A 23,339-nucleotide genomic window follows, 5' to 3' on the forward strand; every position below is an offset into this window, starting at 1 on the left:
GCATTTGCGGACATACATTTATATAGCAAACTATTAGTAGGTAATTTTTTTTATACACAATCACCCCTTGAAGTTCATCGCACTTATTTACTAACATCCTGTATATTTAAATGTTATTTGCATTATTTTTATTCATGTAAAAGTTGTAATTTACAGCATTTGTAGGGGAGCAAAGTATGCTAAATGTACAGTCACTCGAGCCTTATGGGGACCTATTGGGTTGTGAAGAGTAGGTCCTAAAACCAAAAAAGGAAAGTTTTTAATTTTAGTGGGGACTTTCCATTTTTAATTTAATTTTCCATTTTAAACAATCGTTTTTTTAGATTATAGCGCCATCTATCCATAATTAGAAAAAATGTCTCGAATAAAAGTTACTTATTTTTACGCAAGGAATCCAAATCTTAAATAAAAATGGGGGCTCTCATTTTAGACTTTAAAGTAACCCCTCACCCCATTTTCGTGGGGGTCGTGTTTGGTGCTATCCTATAGATTTTTAAAAATATTGAATAAGTGTATTTTTCAGTTTTTCGATCTGATGTTCATTTCGCGAAATATCGCAGGATTCGTATTTAAAATTTTAAATTTACCCCCCACCCCTCTCCGTGGAAAGTCGTGTTTGATATCATTCGATAGATATTTGAAAAGTATTGAGCATGTATTTTTTAGTTTTTTGATCTGTCATTTATTTCGAGAAATATTCGCTTTTTTCTTGTGAAACTTTGGGACCCACCCATTTTCTTACGCACCGATCAAATCGTCAGATTTTTGAAATATACACTGTTTTGCATGTACTTACCTCATCTTAATCTGACGATTTCGAGATTTTCTAAGGATAGATTTTTTTCGGCCTCCCCTTAACGAACTCCCCTGTATTAAGAGCCAGTATATGGTATAGGTACATTTTCAGGGTACAAGGTTTCTCCCCATGTAATAATCTGACGCGCGCGAGTAACTGCAAAAATCCCCGCTTGGGCTCCCCTATTATAATTTGCGCGATAGTCTAAATACGACATGTTGTCATGTTAGATTTTATTTCCTCTATTTTTAGCAAAATTTTTATAAAACTCTATTATATAGATTATTATTACCTGTCCATCAGTATACGTATTAACTTTAAAATAAAGTTATCATAAAAGTTTATGTCAAGACACACATACTCGATCATTATAACGACTTCAACAGTTTTTCTATGACTTTACTTCAATAAGATTTTTCTAACATATCATTTGGTATCATTTTTCATTACATATTCTTGCATATTTATTAAAGTTCTATGAAATATTACTTACAGTATCTTTTGTCTATATTCAACATATTTATATAAGCTTATATATTTGGAAGCGTGGAAACTGAAGAAAATTGATGTGAGGAGACTGAAGGTATTCGAGATGTGGATGTACCGAAGAGCGCCGAAGATCTCATGGGTAGATAGAATAACAAACGTAGAGGTAATGAGACGTATCCATAAAAAGAGATAAGTACTTCTAACAATTAAGAGAATACAACTGAAATATATGGGACATGTGATGAGAGGAGATAAACATCTAATACTTAGGTCATTATGCAAGGAAAACTCCAGGGAAAAAGATCCATAGGAAAGAGACGTAACTCATGGCTGAAGAACCTTAGGTAATAGTTTGGATGTAATAACAACGAATTATTTAGCGCCGCGGTGTCAAAGGTAAAAATCGCTCTGATGATTGCCAACTTTCGAAGCGGGGACGGCACCTAGAGAAGAAGATATGTATTTTAGATTCATCTAATAGTATTGAAAATCTTTTAAATGCACAAATTCGTGCTAATATACACAAAACTGGTAGATTTAAGGTATAACAACCTCTCCGAGAAGCGAAATCTTTGTTTTGGTGGAGGAGCCCTTCAGGTTTCATAGTAGTCGCCAATTTTATGGGGTGAGCACAACCGAGTGGAAACTAAAGACAGCTCAATCCATAGTAAGAGACAACGTGTTAAAATGAGTTACAATACCATCTTTGGATTATAAATTCTCATTCGACACCTCATTGGTTATTCTATCTGTTTAGCGATGGAGTTATATTCGCGGACAGATAGACGGACTGACAGAAAGGCATGAAACTGGAAGTATAAATTTATTCTGGTCTTGATAAGGTGCGTCGAATAATATATCGCTTGTACTATTTCGGTGACTATAAAACAGTACTTCTGGTTGCAACTCTAAAACCGGAAGTATATTATATTATACTAAGAATTTCCAAAGTTTATACTGTATCGCTTCACTCGACCGTTCTCTCCAGCTCTTTTGTCTTGCCAGTCCCATTCCGATATATTTCTTCTTTCCATTGCTTCATCCACTTCATCTCTGAAGGATCTTCGGAGTCCTTCTTTCTTCCTATGGGGCTCCACTCTGTCATTAGGTTTATCGAACGATTTTGGTCTGTTCTTCTGACATGTCCGTACCAGTTCACACCCATGAACATTTGCCATGAATATTTCTTTCGACCAATTCCTCTTTTTCCGTCGATCTTTCCATTAAGTATTAACTGCAGCATCCTGTATCTGCTACCTCTCATTATATGCCCCAGATATTCAAGTTTTCTCTTTTTTATCATCTTCATTAAGTCACCTTCGCCTTGACCTAATCTGTTTAAGACTTCTCTGTTTGAAATGCGTTGAACCCAAGATATTCTGAGCATTCTACGATACGACCACATCTCAAAGGCTTCTAATTTGTTCATCATGTTAACCTTCATGATCCAGGTTTCACATCCATATAGTAATACAGGATACACATAACATTTTAGGAACTTGATTCTTAGTTGTAAATTCAGCTGACAGTTGCTCAGAATAGATCTAAGTTTCATAAATGCTCCTCTTGCAATTTCTATACGAGTTTTAATTTCTTCATCCGGATTTAGTGTATCGTTTATCCAACATCCTAGGTATTTAAAATGGTTAACTTTTGTTATTGATTCATCACTGACAATTAGTTGCATAGGGCCGACGTCTTGTTTACTAACCACAAGTAACTTTGTCTTTGTTGCATTTATGTTAAGTCCGTTATTGGAGCATTCTCTAGTGACTCGATCAATAAGGAATTGAAGATCTTCGATATTTTCAGCCATGATCGCGGTGTCGTCTGCATATCTGATGTTGTTAATAGTTTCTCCCCCGATTCGAACTCCACATTGTCCTTCCAAGGCTTCATTAAAAATTATTTCTGAGTTTACAGACGGACAGACAATATTTCAAAAATTCAAGGGTTTCACATTTTTTTCAAAATGGGTGAAAACAATTAAACATTTTTTTCTTGAAAGACAAAAGTGTTATAATCGACGATTACTGGAAAGACCCACCAAAAGGTAAAGAGTTAGCTGCCCATCGAGGAGAATTAACAGGAAAGCATCTAGAGAATAAAAAGATCATATTTCTAAAAGAAAAAGAGAACTTTTTGGTTATATTTTGTAATTTTTTGGTACTTGTAGGTATTAATGCTTTTTATTTAAAGTGCACAACTATTTCATTTGTTTCTTGTACTGACTATTGATGGTAATAATCCGTTTAATTGTTGGGTACTGAATTTGCGCATGCTCGTTTTGGAGACTTTCCAATGACCTGAAAATTTCCACGAACAATAAAATCAATTTATCTAGTGATGTTGTGTTGTAACAGCGTTACAAAGTTGATTCTCTAAAAAAAGGCGTTGCGGCAACGCTTTTGACCTAGAGAATTCCGCCCATTAAACATAAAGCATATTTAAGATATTGTATTTACAAACTGAACTAAAGTCAAAACATATAATATTGTGTTTCAATTTATCAATCAAAGATAGAATAAAAATTTTAATTTTTTTAATATAACGCGGGCACATAAATTTGATACACCCTGTATATTGATTTGTAGATATTTATTAGAAGTTAGCTTTCACGCAAGGTGGTTTCCCCTTAATGAATTTTTCCATGAAGAATATTAAAAACATTTTTGTAAATAAAAGTGAAGTGAAAGTTATTTAGGATTATTATTTTAAACCGATTGTTTATTACGGGAAAGGAAGAAGCCATAGGTAATTAGTTCTTAGAAAATTAAGGTAAAGAAATTTGGGAATTTTAATCTCTTTTTGTTTAACCCCGAGTAAATTTTGTAGAATTTCCCGAAAGTAATTATTATGATGGTAGGAATAATTTTGAAAGTATGAGTGGGTTTTCGAATGAAAAAAAGAATGGAGAGAGAGAAATGTTTCTGATTGGCTTGGCAATTTGGAATGGGGAAAGTTTTGTTTGAACGTTGAGACAGTTTGGAAAAGAAAAGAATATTGTGTTACCGACATCCGAAAGGAGCAGTCAAACGTTTTCGTAAGTAGTTCAGAAGCAAGTACTAGTGTTTTGTTTTGATAGTGAGAGTAGCTGAAAAGTGGAACGAGAGACAAATCAAATCGAGAAGAAATACCTCTTTGATTCTGTAAAGTCCAAGAGAGTAAGTTACAAGAATTATCATTATTAAAATTATTTCTGACACCAAGTAAAAAAGATACTTGGGTCTCAGGAGATTATTGTTGAGAGAAAGAGAGGAGAGAGTTTTGGAGTTTATTGAACGAGTACTGGCAAAAAAGAGGCCTGGCTTGTGTTTTTGGAAAAATAGTTGCTGGTATCCTGCTGGATTGTTTGCTGAGAACGGAGAGGGCTTTGATTGGTAGCCTAACATAATCAACAAGGAGGAGCTGTTTGGGTCAAGAGGAGACATCATTGTGTGTGAATCAAAAAGGTCAGTCAGTAACCTATGTGATAGATTTTTTTTTATAATCAGAAGTTAATTTTTTTACGTAAAAACATATGAATTTAAGATTCCAACATTTCAAAAATTTAATAGGAAGTATAAGTAATTTTGCGAATACCAAATTTGTTTGTTTAGCTGGTTTTATTAATGGTACCAAGAACAAAGCGATAAATATTTGTTGGAATTAGATTAATTTATATGATAAAGGTTTCATTTGGACAATTATGCCCACAGAATTTAATTGATAAATTTACAGAGCATTGCTTTTGATAATAAAGGTATTTGTATGTGTTTATTTATGATTTTTTTATTTATTTCCTTTTCCTATTTTATCCCGATAAGGATCAACTAAGAGATACTGAAGCCACGAGAAAGGATAAGTATAACCTCTCTCTCTCTCGTTCCATCCCTCCTTGTGTAGTATTGGGCGCTTATGCGTTTCTTGTATAACCTAAGAGAATTTAATTAAATTTTTTTTGACAAAAGGCACCCTGAGATTTTTTCTTAATATTTTTATGTATGATTTGCGTTAATTAAATAATTGATCAAATAAATAATAATTAATATAAAAGTAATAGAAAGCAGATCATAACAATAAATATGTCACGGATCTATAAAAAAGTTATATACGAAATAACACGAATTCTAATTGTGTCAGTCAGACATCGTCATCAGCTGAATACAGTTTTATTGTATTTAGTAACCAATAAAATAGTGATGAGTACCTAATGTTTGTCAAGTTATAACTCACACCATCCTAAGGGTAACTTTCCCTACATTTAATATAATAATAATTAATTTTTTTTTCATTTTACGACCTACTGATATTAATAATCCGTTTAATTGTTGCGTACTAAATTCGTGCATGTTTGTTTTGGAATCTTTCCAATCGCCTGAAAATTTCCACGAACAATAAAATCAATTTATCTAGTGATGTTGTAACAGCGTTACACAGTTGATTCGCCAAAGACAAAGGCGTTGCGGCAACGCTGCATCCACACTACCTGTAGCAAAACTGGCAAAGCAAGGCCACAACACCTTTACAATTAACTTCGCACTCCATGTGGTGAAATACGCGCTTGCGATGCGTGATGCGGCAGCCGCTAGGGATTTTCATTTTGAAAGGTTGGTTGTCTGGATAGTCGGCCGGCGACCGATAATATTTATTTAATTTATTTACACCCGACATTTCCACTTTTGGATGGAAGGTAGTGTAAGATGAAATTGGAAAATGTAATTAAGAAGTTAAGCAGTTCATTTGTTAGGCGTCATATTAGTGGTGACGTCACGTCGAGATTTTTGACGTTTATCATAATTCTAAACAAATTGAGTTGCCTGGAATAATATCATGGAATCTTATTTTTCAGAATTTATTAGAAACATTTTATTGATATAGATTCTTAAACCTTTTTCGGAAAATCGTTTTTTGTGGAAGAAAAAAATTCTTGTGGCATTCATTATAATGAACATTACATTTTACATTTGTTTTGACAGTTAGATTTTCAATCCGAAAAAGGTTTTGAAAAAATTCAATTATGTAATTACAAATTAGGAATGATATTAATTGATATAGATTATGCACTATATGCATATAATTCTAAAAATTACTATGACAAAAACAAAAATACTAACCAACACAGTCGATTCCAGATGTATAACAATAATAGAGAACAAATCCAAGAATATAATCTACCTAGGCCAAATTGTGATCATGAAACAGAGAACCAAAAGTGGCTCGGGAAGGATTTGGAAAACTCAGTTGGACACTCAAGAACAGCAGAATACATCAATACTTAAGCAGCAAATTGTTTAACTAGTGCGTCCTTTCTATCATGACGTATGGATGTCAAACCTGGCCCAAAGCAAATATGAACAAATACAAACTAGCCCCAATAGAAAGAGCAATGTTAGGTATACAACCGTCAGATAGAAAGAGGAATACCGGTAGACAAAAAGACCAACATTGGAACGCCATAATACAACATTAAAGACTTTACACAGGTAGACAACCGATAGGTAGGCCACAAATGTGATGGGTAGATGATATAAAAAAAACAGTCGGAACAAATTTAAAGTATGTTGCTCAGGATATAGATCAGGAATCAGTTGTGAGAGGTTCCTGTCAAAAATTGACGATAGAAGGTTAAGAGGATGCATGGAGCGATAAAAAAAGTCCCATGAGTATCTTATATTACGCTGTAATTACAAATAAAAAAAACAGTGGCATAGAAAGTCCTATTTTGGCGATAATTTAGTTTAGCTTATGTAAAAAGATTAAAATAGCATAAAAATTGATAAAAAACCATCAAAAAAGTACATAAAAAAATCACGTTAAACTAGATAAAAAAACTAAAAAATAAGAATAAACAAAAAGTGTTAATTAACATAATTAATTCTTAGACCGTTCACACACGTGTCAACGCTCGAAGTGATCGACTCGACTCCACCGCGCAGGCCTCTCCCCAACACTCAAGTTCCTTCGTTGTAGCATTGAACTCCGTAGACGGGATGTTTAGTGGTCATCTAGGATTGCAAATCCCCTCGTCTTGTACAACTCTCGTCCCTTGCGATCGGTAGCGCACGAGAAAGTTCGAGTGAGACGTAAGTTTCCAGTCATGGAGGTAAGTATATTTTATTCGCTTTCTTCGTTTTTTGTTGATTTTTGCGATAAATTCAATTTTAGTTTTTTTAAAGATTGGTGAATATTATGTTCGCTGATTGCAGGGTCGTACAAGACGAGCAAGACGCGCGAACGTCGAGACGTTTCTTCGATCGACACCTAGCAAGCATAGTGATTTAACCCAGCCTGAGAGACTTGCTCACCCCTAGAGAATGACATTCGGGTGATACAATTCATTGGGGCGAGGAGGATTAACTCCCGTAAGCAGGAATCACTCCACCCCGCTTCAATGCTCCAGACCATCCACTTACCCCCCGATAGCACTCTGATGCGCTATAGGGGCTCTCAATCAGCAAAGTGCTTATCATATGGGAGTCTTGGGTACACGGACTCCCATATGAAATCCTACCCCGATCAATGCAGGCCAGCGTGAGGCGCTCTATTCCCGCTATCTCTAGTGACTTATCTTCGATCGACACCTAAGAACGGAGGAGTTCTGTTACAAAGATGAAGGTACATTGTACCTTCATTGTACATTGTACCTCCATCTTCGATATGTACGTGACGTAGTACCGGCATTTAATTTTATTCTGCTTCTCTTTTGTCCAGTGTGTTATATGTTATGTGTTAGTTTCTGCCATTCCTTTACTTATATTAAAAAAAAATGAAAAAATAAGTCTCAACACTAAAAATCTTATAGAAAAAAGAAGGACGCTGAGGGACAGGTATCACACAAACTACGCAGAACTTAATCAACTCAATAAAACAATAAACAAAGAAATCCGAAAAGTCATAAGTCAACATAACATGCGAGATGTGACAAGGGTGGTAGAGGAAAATAGAAGTCTCAAAGTTCTAAGACCCAACATGTCCACAGGAAAAAACATACATAAGTTAAGAAATAAACAAGACGACATTGTGACTGATAAGGAAGGAATAGTGAAAACAGTAGAAGACTTCTAGCGACAACTTTATGAAACAAGTGAATCCGATGAAAGACGCCTTTTGCCAACAATAGAGAATCAAGGCTCAGAGTTAATGCCGAACATAACTATTGGCGAAATTAAAAGTGCGCTTCAAAAGATGAAGAACAATAAATCCCCAGGTGAAGACAAAATAGTGACTGAAAGCATAAAACTAGGAGGAAATACACTTTTACTGGCACTTGCTAAATTATTCAATAAATGTCTGTGCGAAGCGATAACACCGACGCAGTGGAACATCGCAGAAATCGTCTTACTCCATAAGAAGGGAGATATCAGGGACCTTAGAAATTACCGACCCATTAGCTTGCTGTCACAAGTGTATAAACTATTCACAAGAGTTATTACCAACAGACTAGGAAGTAAGCTGGATTTCTATCAGCCAAAAGAGCAAGCAGGTTTTAGAGCAGGATATGGCACGAATGATCATTTACAAGTAATTAAGAACTTAATAGAAAAGAGTGTTGAATATAACAAGCCCTTATCCTGATATTTGTTGACAATGGAAAAGCTTTTGACACCATAAGTCATCAAAAGATATTAAAAGCCTTAACAGAGTGTCGTATAGATCATCGTTATATAAACATGATTAAATACATCTATCAAAATGCGACAGCAAGCGTGAAACTGGCAGATAAAAAGACCAAGGCATTTAAAATAAAACGGTGAGTGCGACAGGGAGACACAATTTCACCAAAATTGTTTAAAACATTATTACAGCATATGTTTAAGAACGCAAATCTGAGTGAAAAAGGAATTAATATCAACGGGGAAATACTTAGTCATTTGAGATTCGCTGACGATATTGTTCTTTTTGCTGACAGCATCGATAATACAGTATCGCAACTGGAGAAACTATGCCTAGCCTCCTTACAAGTTGGATTAAATATCAACCATACAAAAACACAAATCATGACAGATCTTGTGTTAAGCGAAAAGACTTCAGTAAATGACATGCCTATTGAAGAAACCACCTCTTATAAGTACTTAGGGCATGAGAAGGAAAGAGATAATCAAACGTGCGAACTAAGCCGCCGCACAGGACTCACTTGAGTGGCATTCGGCAAGCTGAGCTATCTCCTTAAATCAGAAATGTCTATGTATCTCGAAAGAAAAGTCTTTGATCAGCGTGTCCTGCCAGTACTTACCTATGGTGCAGAAACTTTAACAATAACCAAAGAGCCATGGAACGCCCAATGTTAGGCATTTCTCGTCGGGATCAAATTACGAACCGTTAGATAAGATGAAGAAGAGGAGTGACGGATGCCATAGAAAGTATTATGACTCCAAAGTGGAACTGGGCTGGACACATAGGTAGAATGTCGGACAATAGATGGACACAACGAATAATACACTGGAGACCAAGAGAAGAAGCATACCGAAGTAGAGGTCGTCCGCCAACCAGATGGTTTGATGACATAAAACGGATTGACAAAAACTGGATGCAAACAGCACCAAAACACAAATGCATGGAAAAGACAGAGGGAGACCTATATCCAGCAGTGGATAGATCCGGGTTGAATGATGATGACTATGATTTACTCATATGAAACAAATGTTACCACATTCAAGGATACCTTCCTGATTTGACGAAACGCCCCCGATGATGCTCTAGGAGCGAAAGTATACTTGGACAAGATTTATTAAACTCAGTCCTCGATATCTGCCTTTAACACTATAAAAAAACTTATGTGGGCCAGAGTGATCACCAACTTGTATCGAAGATATGGTTCTGAAAGAATAAAAGAAAAAACGTTAAGAACTTTATTACGCACATTTTTAAGGTCCAAAATGTTAAATTGTATTGTCTACAAAACTTTACTAATGTATATAGCTTTATATTTTTCCCGACATTAAAATTAAAGAAGAACATTTTTGTACATTTTAATAAACACATTTCCTTGTGAGTCGGGAGTGGTATTGGTTATTTATGTAGGAAAAGTCAGACGTCAGAGCTGCGAAACTGATAACAAATGTTGTAACTGTGTTCGTGATAGCACCAGATGAAAATGCCGTGAGTTATGAGGACTCTTATCTCCCCTGTCAGTTATCCGTCGAGAAATTTACATTTTACCCCGTAGGCCAGTCGTCAATATTTTTTAGTCTCAGTAATTTTATCAAAGACAATTTTGAAATCGCCTAAACTCAAACTTTATTTAGTATTGTTTGTAAATATTATTAAAATACGAGATGTCGGTATTAAATACCGAGACTTATATTTCTAAATATTTTATTTTGACTTTATACATCATTATTCTCTTTGCATTTATTTCTACGCGGGGTCGGCTTCCCTAATTTCATTTTTTCAAAGTTTATATTTTGGATCATAGGATCATAGATTTAATTAAACAATTTTATTATTCAACTTGTTTCTGTCTCTTTTAAAATATACTATATTTCCCCAAGAATATCATCTGGTCCAATTGTTTTACCTTTGATTATGTTTATGTTTAAGCAACTTTCTTGTTTATTATTTTGTTCATTCGTTTCACGTGACCATACCATATTAGTTGTCTTGTTTCAATTCTATCTATACTGGAATATACAGTATTTGTCCTCCTAATATCTTCATTCCTGATGTGATCTTTTTTGAATATATACACGCTCTCCTTAGGTAATCCATTTCTACTACTTCTATTCTTTTTCGATCTTTCTTCGTGATCTGCCAAACTTCTGCCACATAAGTCATAATAGGCTCTACCAAGGTACGATAGATTGTCAATTTCGTTTTTTGTCTTATATCTATAGACCATAGTAGAATGTTTACCGCTTTTTTGCCCTGCTGCGTTCTGTTTTCGATGTTTCTTTTGGTAGTGCCTTCTTGAGATATTATAGATCCGAGATATTTATACTCTTTACATGTTTATGTGGTTCTAAATCTGGATCTTCTTCATCATCCCTTATTTTAAATTACTCTGTCTTTGACATATTCATATTGAGGCCCCATTTTTCATATTCTTTCTTTAGTTTTCTAAACATGTAGTCCATGTCTTCCTCATCATTCGCTACGACTACCTGATAATCTGCGAAAACCAAAGTTGTTAGACATTTACCACCGCCTATGTCTATTCCCATTGCGGATACTTGTTACCTCCACTGCTCTAGCGATGATTGCATATACATATATTTTAAATAAAGTCGGAGACAAAGAAAATCCTTGTATAAGCCCCTTTGTTATTGGAAATTATTCAGATATAAAGTTTCCTTTTTTAACGACACTTCTTGCATTTTTGTATATATTGGCGATATCATCCACATACTCTCTACTAAGTCCTACTTTCGTCAATGTTTGAAACAGTTTTTTCAAAGGTACCGTATCGTATGCCTTCTCTAAATCTACAAACAATAGGTGGGTAGATAGATTCTTTGCCTTCCGTTTTTCTATTACCTGCTGTAGAACGAATATATTATCAGTACACGATCTTCCTGTAGGAAATCCACTTTGTTTTTCCATGTATTTGTATTCTGATCCTATTCTGTCTTTTATTATTCGACCGTACAACCTCCCTATTGAGCTGGTAACAGTTATTCCTCTGTAATTAGAGCATAGGCGTTTATCCCCTTTCTTGCACATTGAGCTGATGTATTCAACATTCCATTCATCAGGGATATTTTGCCCTTTAAAGCATTTATTAAATACTTGAACCAACATCTCATGTAATACTTTTGGTCCGTACTTTACCAACTCAATTGGGATGTCTCCAGGTCCTTCTGCTTTACCGTTTTTCGATCTTTTGAGGCCCTCGCTTAACTCTCCGGTTGTTATCCCAACTATTTGTGTATGTTCGGATGATTCTTCCATTCCGATCTCTTGGAATTTACATCTATCTTCTGTCAGTAAGACTTCATTATGGTGTTTCCACTGTTTCAGATCTATTAACTTTATGTTAGATTTCTATTTCTACTCTAATAATGTTGTAAAAAATGTTAGCAGCATTGTATCTCCCTGTCGTATGTTTTATTTTAAATGCATTAGCCGATGTTGAGGCCAGAATTCGAATTAACGGAGAATATATTAACAGGCCCGTGCGCAGAATTCGTTTATGGGGGGGGGGGGGGGGTTTTGACATATGTGTATCATGTTAGGTTATGAAGTTAATAAAAAATAATAAGAAACTTTTCTTATAAATGAAGACATTTTATTGTGTCTTGGTCTTGACTTGATATTCAGTTATTATATAATAAATTAACTCTGCGAGGTGTAGAAAAAAACTTCTCCAAAACTCTTTGCGGATCGACCTCGACATCGCGATGTATATTGAGCGAAGCTAATCCGTTCAGCCGATCTTCAGACATTGTTGACCTGAGGTAAGTCTTGAGGCGACGCAATGTTGAAAAGGAGCGTTCATTCGTTGCTGTCGTTACAGGCAGAACTGCCAAAATGCGAAGCATTTGATGTACATTTGGAAACGCATCTCCATTGCACACATCGAGTGCTTCAAGCGAATTTTTAACGTTCTTTCCGGCGATGCGTTGACGCCAAAGTTTGACTTCGTCTACCCAGATGTCACGGGAATCATCCCGCAAAATTGAAGAGTATGGTTCAAACAGTTGAGCGCAGGATTCTTCATTGAAATTCTTCATTTTGTTGGGGAAGAGGCAAGCAAAGTTTGATAAAATTTTGCGGTGATTCAAAAATCGATCTTGTATATGGGTCAGAAACAAATCAATGTATGGGATGTAAATCGTTATGCGAAAATAATCTTGAACTGAATCAGTTTGTACGTTGGAGCGTTGAGTCTGTTTTGACGCGAGCCTTGGTTTCCGCAGTTCGATGTCGTATTTTGCGCTGATTTCGCTCACGGTTTTGAAAATTCCTCTGAAGTCCTTTTCGGCGTTTTCTCTTCTTTCAAGCAGGACTTGTTTCGCAGCATCAGCCAGTTCGATAGCCTCGCCAAGATCCTGGTTTTCGGACTGAAGTACTCGACTCAGAGACAAAGTCAAAGAATGTACTGAGCTCAAAATATGCATGGAGATCTGGAAATTAAATTCAAAGAATGAAGAATATACAAACATCTTATAATAGAGAGCTGGTAACGTGCTAGTGTGAGTCTTGAATTTTACCTGGAAATTTGCAGTTTTATTGCTGAAAGAAGTTGGAAAGCTCCAGATGAAGTCGTCGGATGCTTCCAGGTGGTCGAAATCACATCAAGAGCGCGAATTACTGCTGGTTGTAAGTGCAGATAAGTTGCGACAGACTCGTGTTGCTCTACCCATCTGGTTTTGCAAAATTTTTTCAATTTCTTCAACCGACTTTCACGTAGCGTCTCATCTTCATTGATCGCATCTTGAAGAGCATTTTGGCGTTTCGGATAGATGAAGAAAGTATGAATGCTTTCGAGGGTTCCCAAACAATTTCTGATTGCTGTTATATTGCATGCAGAGCTGACTGCCAAATTAAAGCTGTGAGCCGCACAATGGGAGTAGAGCGCGAGTGGATAACGCTCTCTGACAACAGCTTGGGCTCCATGGAATTCTCCGCTAACCGCTCTCGCGCCATCATATCCCTGTCCGAGAAAATATGTGCAATTAAGTCCGGAAGAATCCAAGAAATTGAGATAAGAAGTTCCTATTCCTTTTCCAGTGAAATCTGCGATAGTGATGAAGCACAAAAAATCTTCACGAATGATAAACTTCCCGTCGCTCTTATCCAAGTATCGAGTGCAAATTGAACTTTGTTCTATTCCTGCAATGTGCGGGAAAATTCAAAAAAAAACGTGCACAAGATCGAGAAAGTTGAGAATGTCGAAACAAAAATTGACAACAAAATATTTATTATCAAGTCGGTTTGACTTTCGTAGAATAAGGACTATTGCTAGTGGAAAATTATGTGGAAAATTCTCGATGGGGGGGTTAGAACCCCCAAAACCCCCCCCTGCGCACGGGCCTGATATTAATAATATAAGATACGTAGACGACACGGTGGTATTTGCTTACAGTTCTGAAGCTCTCCAGGTGTTAATGAATAGACTTACAGTCTATTCATTCAAGTAAGTCAGCGATGTGGACTTTTACTAAATATTAAGAACATAAAATGTATGTTGATCTCTAAGAAGGCACAACAATTTGGACGAATCAGTGTGAACTGAATTAAATGTACGATAGAGAAGGCAAGATCTGCATTTTAAAAAATGGCTAAGCTATTCAAAGTTCATGATTTATCAATACCCATAAAAATCAGGTTACCACATACTACATGTTATATCTTTCCTATAATGTTGTACGGAGTTAAGTCGTGGACTCTCATATACGCCACCATTAGGAAAATTGGACCTTTTGAATTGTGGCTTTATCGTTGAATCCTGAAGATACCTTATACCGACCACGTTACTAATCAGGTTTTTTTACTAAGGAATCAAAAAGAAAAAGATCTGTTAATCACAATAAAAACAGCCAAAATCGGGTACCTCTGTTACATCATGAGTAGGGAGCGGATTTTATGCTAAATGCATATTGCTTGCATATTTCGCATATTTGAGAACTTTACCAAATTTTGCATATTTTTAAAGAAACTTGCATATTAGGTGCCTTTTTTGAAAACATTTTTGTCCAAACGAAAAAATTTTAAAATTTTTTAATTCGACACAAAATATTCTCCCGCACTTGCTGTCATATTTTTTCGAGAACTATCTGAAGTCGGCTCATTCACTACATTTCCGGTTTTTCCTAGAAAACTCCTGATCTTTAGTGCGATGCCACATTATGCGTTTTGACCGGATGCGTTTCCACCGCATCCAATCAAAACGCATAGTGTGACAGGTCGGTCCGATTGCGTTGGAAACGGATGTGTTTTGAGACATCGTGACGCGCTTACAAACTGCACCAGACTAAAAGCATAGTGTGACACTTCGGTCCGGTTACGTTGGAAACGGATGCGTTTCCACCGCATCCGGTCAAAACGCATAATGTGACACCGCACTTTCCCACAATATGCGTCTAGTACGCTGTCATAAAATGATTGTAGGATGTTAAATACCCTATTGTTAAGAGAATATTTACACCTCTAAACATCGTTTTGCGATTCTCTAACGGAAATTTAAATATGATTTAAATCAGATCCCGTAAATCAGTACAATTAGTCACCTTTAGTCAGTCAATGCGAATGTTTAGTTTTTGTTTAAAAGTACTTTTGTTTGTGAATAGTGCAATATGCCGAAAGATTCTAGCTTGGTTTATTCCCAGATCAGAATCTATCCCCAGCTTCTTTACACCAATGGAAATTATTCTGCAAAGCATGTAAGAGAATGGTGAGTTTAAGATTGCTTACTTCCTCTTTTTTTTTAATAAATAATATTTGGCTGATTCCTCAATATTTTAAGTTTAAACAGTTTGAAAAAGTATGTGTTATTGCCGTAGATACCACCTTAGCGAAAATTTTCGGTTACACAACACGTCGGGACAGAACTACATAAGTCAAAATGCAAGAAGATGAGCAAATCGAAAGTAGTTTTGATCAGTCACCAATTGACAGTAGACAATCGTTGATGACTTCATCCAATGAACAATATAAATTTAGGTCGGATTTAAAAAAAGCTGGAAAATCCTATGATTAAAGGTTTTTTGGAAATATATTGCAAGAAAAGGGAAGGGGGGCGATGAAAGTTAATTGAAAAAAATTACGTAAGTACCAGAAATTTACAACGATACCATAAAAAAATCAAGAAGATAGTGGAAAATCGATACATTCATTTTATTGTAGATTAATATTTGGTTTCTCAAAATGCGAATTTTTTAAAATTTTTGTGCATATCTTGCGCATATTTCGTAATTTTTTACTGCATATGTATGCGCATATTTCATCAAAATTACTCGCATATAAATCCGCTCCCTAATCATGAGGAACAGCGAGTTATCGTTCATTTGGAAGAAAAGGGGTTATGACTAAAAATTTTCACTTTTTCAGTAGAAAAGTTTTAAGATTAATATTAGTTTATTTCATTTATTTTGTGCAGTGTTTATTGATATTACAGGATTTAAGAGGAAACAGTAGCGATCAAGAGGTAGCGAAAACGCGTTTCAAGATTGCGGCTGTAATTTTGATATTTTTTCGAGATATTTGGCACACGTATTCGTAATATAATAAACAATGGCGGTACAGAGCCCAATTTGAAAAATATAATAATATGTGGAAATTACTCTGTAATTAAATACAATATTAAAAAAACGAGCCTGTAACGCCATTAAGAAGAACAAAAAATACACTTGCTTCAAATAAACTTTTTTATCCCATGCCTAGATTTTGTGTCATTTTGGAACTACTAAAATTTTTTATTCCATTAGTAGTTCCAAAATGACATAAAATCTAGGCATCGGATAAAAAAGTTTATTTGAAGAAAGCGTATTTTTTTGTTCTTCTTAATGGCGGTACAGGCTCGTTTTTTTAATATTGTATTTAATTACAGAGTAATTTCCACATATTATTATATTTTTTAAATTGGGCTCTGTACGCCATTCTTTATTATATTACGAATACGTGTGTCAAATATCTCGAAAAAATATTCAAAATTATAGCCGCAATCTTGGAACGCGTTTTGGCTACCTGTTGATCGCTACTGTATCACCTTAATGATTAGGTATCATAGATTTCTGATCTCTTTATCGCTCTGACAAGAATTTTCTTTTTTAAGATATCAGGTTTACAAATAAGACCTAGATATAACCTTCTCGAATAAAGAAATATTATCTTTTTAATAAACTATGATTGCTCATAAAGTTACATTTTAGGAATTGTATTAATAAAGTATTATTAAAAATGCCATTATATCAATTATTATTTAATAAAACTTATTAATAAGAACATTTAAAAAAACTAATTAAATAGTTCGTGTCCCTAATATAACAAAAAATTAAACATAAAGCCATAATAGTAATAATTGTTTTTCTTTACAAATTTTTGTGAAAATTTAAATAGTATTCAGGAAGGCATTACGTTTCTCTATTAAAAACAACAAGCATTTGTTGTTAAATTAAATTAATCCTTAAATAATACTACAGTTTAATTTATAATAACTTACCCAATGCAAAAAAACATAATTCACATACATACAGTGAGCACGTAAAGGTTGGAATAAACTCATTTTCTCGAGAATGGACGATTTTGGAAAAAATCCCGAAACATGTCAATTTTTATTTTTAAATTACGACTTTTTGGCATATATATCATTAGAGACTGGAAAATATGCACTAAAAAATGTCTAAAATATGCATGCAATATGCATTTTAAAACAAGCTGAATATGCACAATTAACATGCAAATATGCATTTATATATGCACTTATTTTTATATGAATAATTTTATGGTTTACGTTAAATACATAAATAAATAAAAAATAATAAAAATAAATAAATAGGTTTGAATTTAAACCAAATTGTATTATTATTTCTTAATATATTTTTTTAACTTCAGGTTTTGTGACAAATAAAACGGCAAAATATTTTATTTTGACCACAAGATAAATAAGAGTACAATAAAATAAATGTACATATTTTTATTGTTACAATATTGATTCATATTTTCTAAACTAATATTATAAAAAGAGTACAATAAAACAAATTTACATATTTTTATTGTTACAATAAATAATCATATATTGATTCATATTTTCTAAACTAATATTATGTCTTCTATCTGTTAATATTTGTTTATAGGCAGAAAAAGATCTCTCAACGTCACAAGATGTAATTGGGGCATATTTAAACTTTGCTATTAGAGACGGATCCATATTAATATTTTCATCGAAGTTTCCAAAATTGATTATATTATTTATTGAACGCAATAAAGTGAAACCCTCATTTTTGTTTAAAACGTCATCAAGTTTATCTTTAATTTTTACTCCAATTTCCCCATTCAGATTTGTTATTTTCTGTTTAACCGAATCAACAATAGACATACTATTGTGAAGACATAAATTTTGAGCCTCTAATTTTGTAATTGAACTTTCAATGATATCGAAATTCGATTTTATATACAACAATTGATTTTTAATAGACTTTTCTTTAAAAATATTTTGACAGTTATCAATAGCGGTACAAGTCGGATCAAAACTTGAAATAACGCTTTTGATGTCGTCGTAGTGTTCAGATAAAAATATAGCACTTTTAAGCCAAGTTCCCCATCTGGTTAATACTGGTTCTGGTGGTAAAGGAATATCGGGAAGCATCTCCCTATATACCTGTACACGTAGTGGTGCTTTCAGAAATACTTTTTTTACATTATTTATTAAGGTGTTTACATTGGGAAATTCAATTCTAACTTTCTCTGCAACTCTGTTTAGGCCGTGCGCCAAACATGTACAGTGAATTAAATTAGGGAAAAAGATTTTAAGATTGGATGCAGCTTTCATCATATATGAGGCGGCATCACTAAGCATTAATAATATTTTTTCAAATGGTACTTGATCAGGTAAAAAAAAATTTGTTAGGGATTCGTTAACAAATCTAGCTATTGTAGCATAGTTTGTTTTTTCCAAACATTTTACACTAATTAAGTATGAGTTTTTAAAATCGCCAGAGTCGTTAAGAACTCCAACAATTAGATTCGCAATTTGTCGACCCTTTGTATCCGTTGTTTCGTCGACGGAAATCCAAAGATATTCGGCTTTTAACTGATTTTTAATACTCGTCATCACATCTTTGTAACATGCACTGACATATTTTTTCCGAAGAGTTGAAGAACTTGGTATTTGAGCTGGTTTATCTTTAATCTTGCAATAAGTTTTTAAAAAGTTTTGACACGATTTATGTTCTAACTTGTGCAGAGGGATATTGCAGTTCAAAAAAAAATGGCATAAATCCTTTGCAAAGGTTTCTTGCCCAACTGACGTATTCTGAATCTGCAAACTGTTCTGTAGAATCTGCTGGCGAGGTTTATTATCATTTTTTGATAGCTTAGTTTGGTGAAGTGAAGTTTTTATGTGTTGAACTACTTGGAATTTCTTTTGACATGGAATCTGGAATATAATGATAATGATGTTTTAGATGTTTTCGTAAATAGATACCTACCTACATTAAAATGATCAAACTTTTTAAACCTCCCCCAATTTTTTTTTATTTCTCAAAGTGAAATTGAAATCGTCAAACAATAAAGTACAGTCAGTGTACCGTAGTATACAGGGTGGGCCACTCTCAACACCTCGCTCTGTATAAGCCAAACCGTTGCGAACTTTAAAAAACAGTTTTTGAAGAAATGGGACGGTTTGTCATTTTAGAATAGACAGACACATAGATGTGCAAAGAAGTTTGATAAGTTTAAAAATCTATTGAAGTGGAGAACTTACCTTTTTATCACAAATGGTGCAAAACATACTTTCACTGTCGATAACTTTTAGATGATTGTTACTTCCAATCCAACTTCTGAGAAGACTTGATTTTTCCCTTGCTACTTTAGGCATTTTCACAATAATAATAAAATGATTTTTTTACACAGTATAGTCAATAACTTGCAATCACAAAAGTTGAATAATCGGCGATTGATTTAAGACTAACCATTCATAAAATAAAATAATCTATCCTACCCTTAAAATGCTTAAAATTTCGTTTTGGTTGGTTTTCCCAGAATAATTCATAGTTGGCCGACACCAGCAGAAAGTACAGGTAATATTTGTAATGTTATTCAAAATATAATCGGTATTTACTTAGGTAATTTGTAAATTCTGAGAAGTCTATAAATCTTAAATATCCGGATAATGATACCTGCAGCTATAAATAACGCCCATTATGTTTATGGGTACAACAACAAAGGAGCTTAACAGCAAAATATTTACTTTCACATTTTATTTTAATGGATGTTGATGTTACTAATATATACCTTATTTTTAAATGGGGTAGAGTAAATTCCCATCAAAATATGCATTTATATGCTCTTAAATCTCCAAATATGCAAGGCATATGCATTTATGAAAAACATGAGAAATATGCAGCATATATATGCATATGCATTTTGCATATAATCCAGTCTTTATATATCATACTAATGTCGTCACCCATCTGGGTGTGATGACGTCATCGATGATTTTTTTAAATAAAAATAGGGGTCGTGTGTTAGCTCGTTTGAAAGGTAATTCAATTGTCTATTCAGTAATGTAAACATTAACATAATTATTTATACAGGGTGTCCAAAAAATTTTTTTGATTAAATTTATTGGCATAATTAGAAGAATGTATGTAATTTATTTAATTTAAAATACATTTTACTGCACTCAGAAAACAGAAAAAAATGATTATTTGAAAAATAATCATGGCTTTTCGCTTTAATTAAATATTCAAGCTGTCACGAGACTGGTGGGTGGCTGCTTTAATATTGAATTTAAGCAAAACACAATATTTATTTGCCAAATAAACATTTTTTCCTGTTTTCTGATAGCAGTAAAATGTATTTTGAATTAAATAAATTACACACATTCTTCTTTTTATGTCAATAAATTTAGCTCAAAAATTTTTTTTTGGACATCCTGTATAAATAATTATATTATTGTTTATATTACTGAATAGAGAATTGAATTACCTTTCAAATGAGCTATCACACAATCCCTATTTTCATTAAAAAATCATCGATGACGTCATCAAGCCCAGACGGGTGACGTCACTAGTATAATATATATGCCAAAAAGTCGTAATTAAAAAATAAAAATCGACCTGTTTCAGAATTTTTTTCCAAAATCATCCATTCTTGAGAAAATGATTTTATTCCAACCTTTACGTGCTTACTGTATAACAAAATAGCTTTGAAGAATAAGGTTATATTTCACAAAACTACTTTTTACGCACTTAGTTACAACTCTTAGTTACAACTAAGAAAGTATCCTTCTATCAGAATATACTGTTCACTTTCAATGTTATAACTTTTAAGAAAAATGCTCTCTTTAAGAAAAAAACTCTTTACTTATAACTCTATATCCCAAAAATAAAGCACCCTCTTATTAAGAGGCTCTTAATTAAATTAACTTATTTTTGTCTCAAAAAAAAAAGACAAGATCCTTTGTAAAAGGTATATTTATATCCAGGAATATTTGCAACATCCATCTGTAATAATAATAATATGTAGTATCATTTAAGATCTTGAAACTTTTAAAGGGTTTTCACCCATAACTTTTTGGTGGCTCACGCATGCATGCTATTGTAAGTATGGCCTCTGTCAATTCTTAACCTTAGTCAGCTTTTATAACATTGTCTATTATTAATTAGGTTATACTGACTATTTTAGTGCTTAACACTGATGATGGATTACCTATTAATCCGAAAACGTTTTGTTTTGTGATGTAACCCTTATTGGGGTATTTTAAATATACCTTTTACAAAGGATTTGTATTTTTTGTGATTTATGGCATACTACCAGTTACAGGAATTTTATATTCCTCGTGGATTTTTATTTTTGTCTATTATATTCCAAGATATAACTGTATCCTCTAAAGCGAATAACGTTCTGTAGAGAAAGTTAGGGGAAAACCAAAGAGTTACATCTGCCGTCTCTCGGAGACTGGTGTACTTACACATGTAACTATTTCTTCCATAGTAGAAGTCATTATTTGGAAGCTACTGATGCAATAAAAGAGACTTTAACATTTTGAGATGTAATCCTCTTCTTCCAAATAAACGATATACGGACTGCTGCAACTAATTTTAGACGGAAAAGTAAAAGGAAAACGAGGGACAGGAAGGTACAAGATTTTCTGGCAGAAAAATCAACGTACGTAATTCAATACGTAATTCAACGTACGTAATTCAATTAAGCAACCATAAATCGGATAGGCACTGCAAAAAGAAGAAAATTAATTAAAATTAACATGAAGTAAAACTCCCTAGTGTAGTAAGAAAATTAATCTTTATTGATACAGACCAGTTATTCCTATTATTATAGTAACACGCTGTGTAATATATCAGCTGATCTGCAGTTGATCCATTAAAATATTTTCCTGCAGCGGGTATAAAAATAATTCTCGAAATGCTTTTTTCACAAAGCCTTACTGGTCTAATACATATAGAAATTTAAATTCAACGTACGCCAACTCTTGCCTGAATGGCGCTGATTTCGATGTTCTGGATATTTATCCATCCAATCACGAGATTAGCTCTCAGAGCTTTTTATCAAATTATTCGGTTTAGGCTTGAAAAATTTTTCGATTTCATATACCTTTGGGTATGCGTTCAGAATATGACCAAAGCGACGTGTTGATTTTTGCGAATCTGCAAATATCAGCTAAATTCTTCCGTGAATCCTTTTTGTCATCAGCTGGAAAATAATAGCAGTGATTGAAAACTATCATGTTATTTTATCCAGTGTTTTTGAAATTATGGTAAATTAGTTTACGTATTAAATAGGGAGGAAAAAATGTGAAATTAAAAATGCTGACAGTATAGCTATTTGTATAACAAGGGAGGAAAGTGTAACTTTTCCTCCCGAGAATGAAGTTTACTGCCCGAAGCGTAGCGGAGGGCAGTAATCAAAAGGGAGGAAAAGGCACTTTACTCCCATGTTATACATATGGGTTTTCCACCTTCCTCAAATAACAAGTCATTTTTTCATTTTTACTTAATTTATTTATGTAACTAACCAACAAAATTTATTAGAACTAAAACAACAAGTAGGTACAATATAACTGTCAACTGTCAAATATAAGTCAAATTATTAATGTAAACATTGTTAAATCAAAATAGCAATTTACTGTTTTTTACCATTCTGCAAAATACAAGATGTTTTATAAATAAACGTTAAAATGTATAGATACTTCGTAATAGAAAATAGATATTATACAGGGCGTCAATAAGTTATATTTCATGAATGAAATACCATGACGTCACTTTTACTTTTCCTCCCTAGGGAGGAAAAATATTTTCCTCCCTAGGGAGGAAAAGTACAACTTTGCTCCCTACAATCAGGTCCGGAAAAGTATACTTTCGGTAGAGGTAGGTGGAAATAGCTATTTGTATAACAAGGGAGGAAAGTGCTACTTTTCCTCCCGAGAATGAAGTTTACTGCCCGAAGCGTAGCG

At 33.8% G+C, this 23,339-nt stretch overlaps 1 protein-coding gene across 1 annotated transcript; it reads right to left on the minus strand.

Moving 5' to 3' along the window:
* Positions 1 to 12,519: 12,519 nt before the first annotated feature.
* On the minus strand, positions 12,520 to 13,323 carry LOC126888720 (52 kDa repressor of the inhibitor of the protein kinase-like). The gene has a single exon (XM_050657104.1). The coding sequence runs from the start codon at positions 13,321 to 13,323 to the stop codon at positions 12,520 to 12,522; it is 804 nt and encodes a 267-aa protein (XP_050513061.1).
* Positions 13,324 to 23,339: the final 10,016 nt, after the last annotated feature.

Source organism: Diabrotica virgifera, chromosome 7, assembly GCF_917563875.1.
Source record: "Diabrotica virgifera virgifera chromosome 7, PGI_DIABVI_V3a".
Taxonomy (NCBI): domain Eukaryota; kingdom Metazoa; phylum Arthropoda; class Insecta; order Coleoptera; family Chrysomelidae; genus Diabrotica; species Diabrotica virgifera.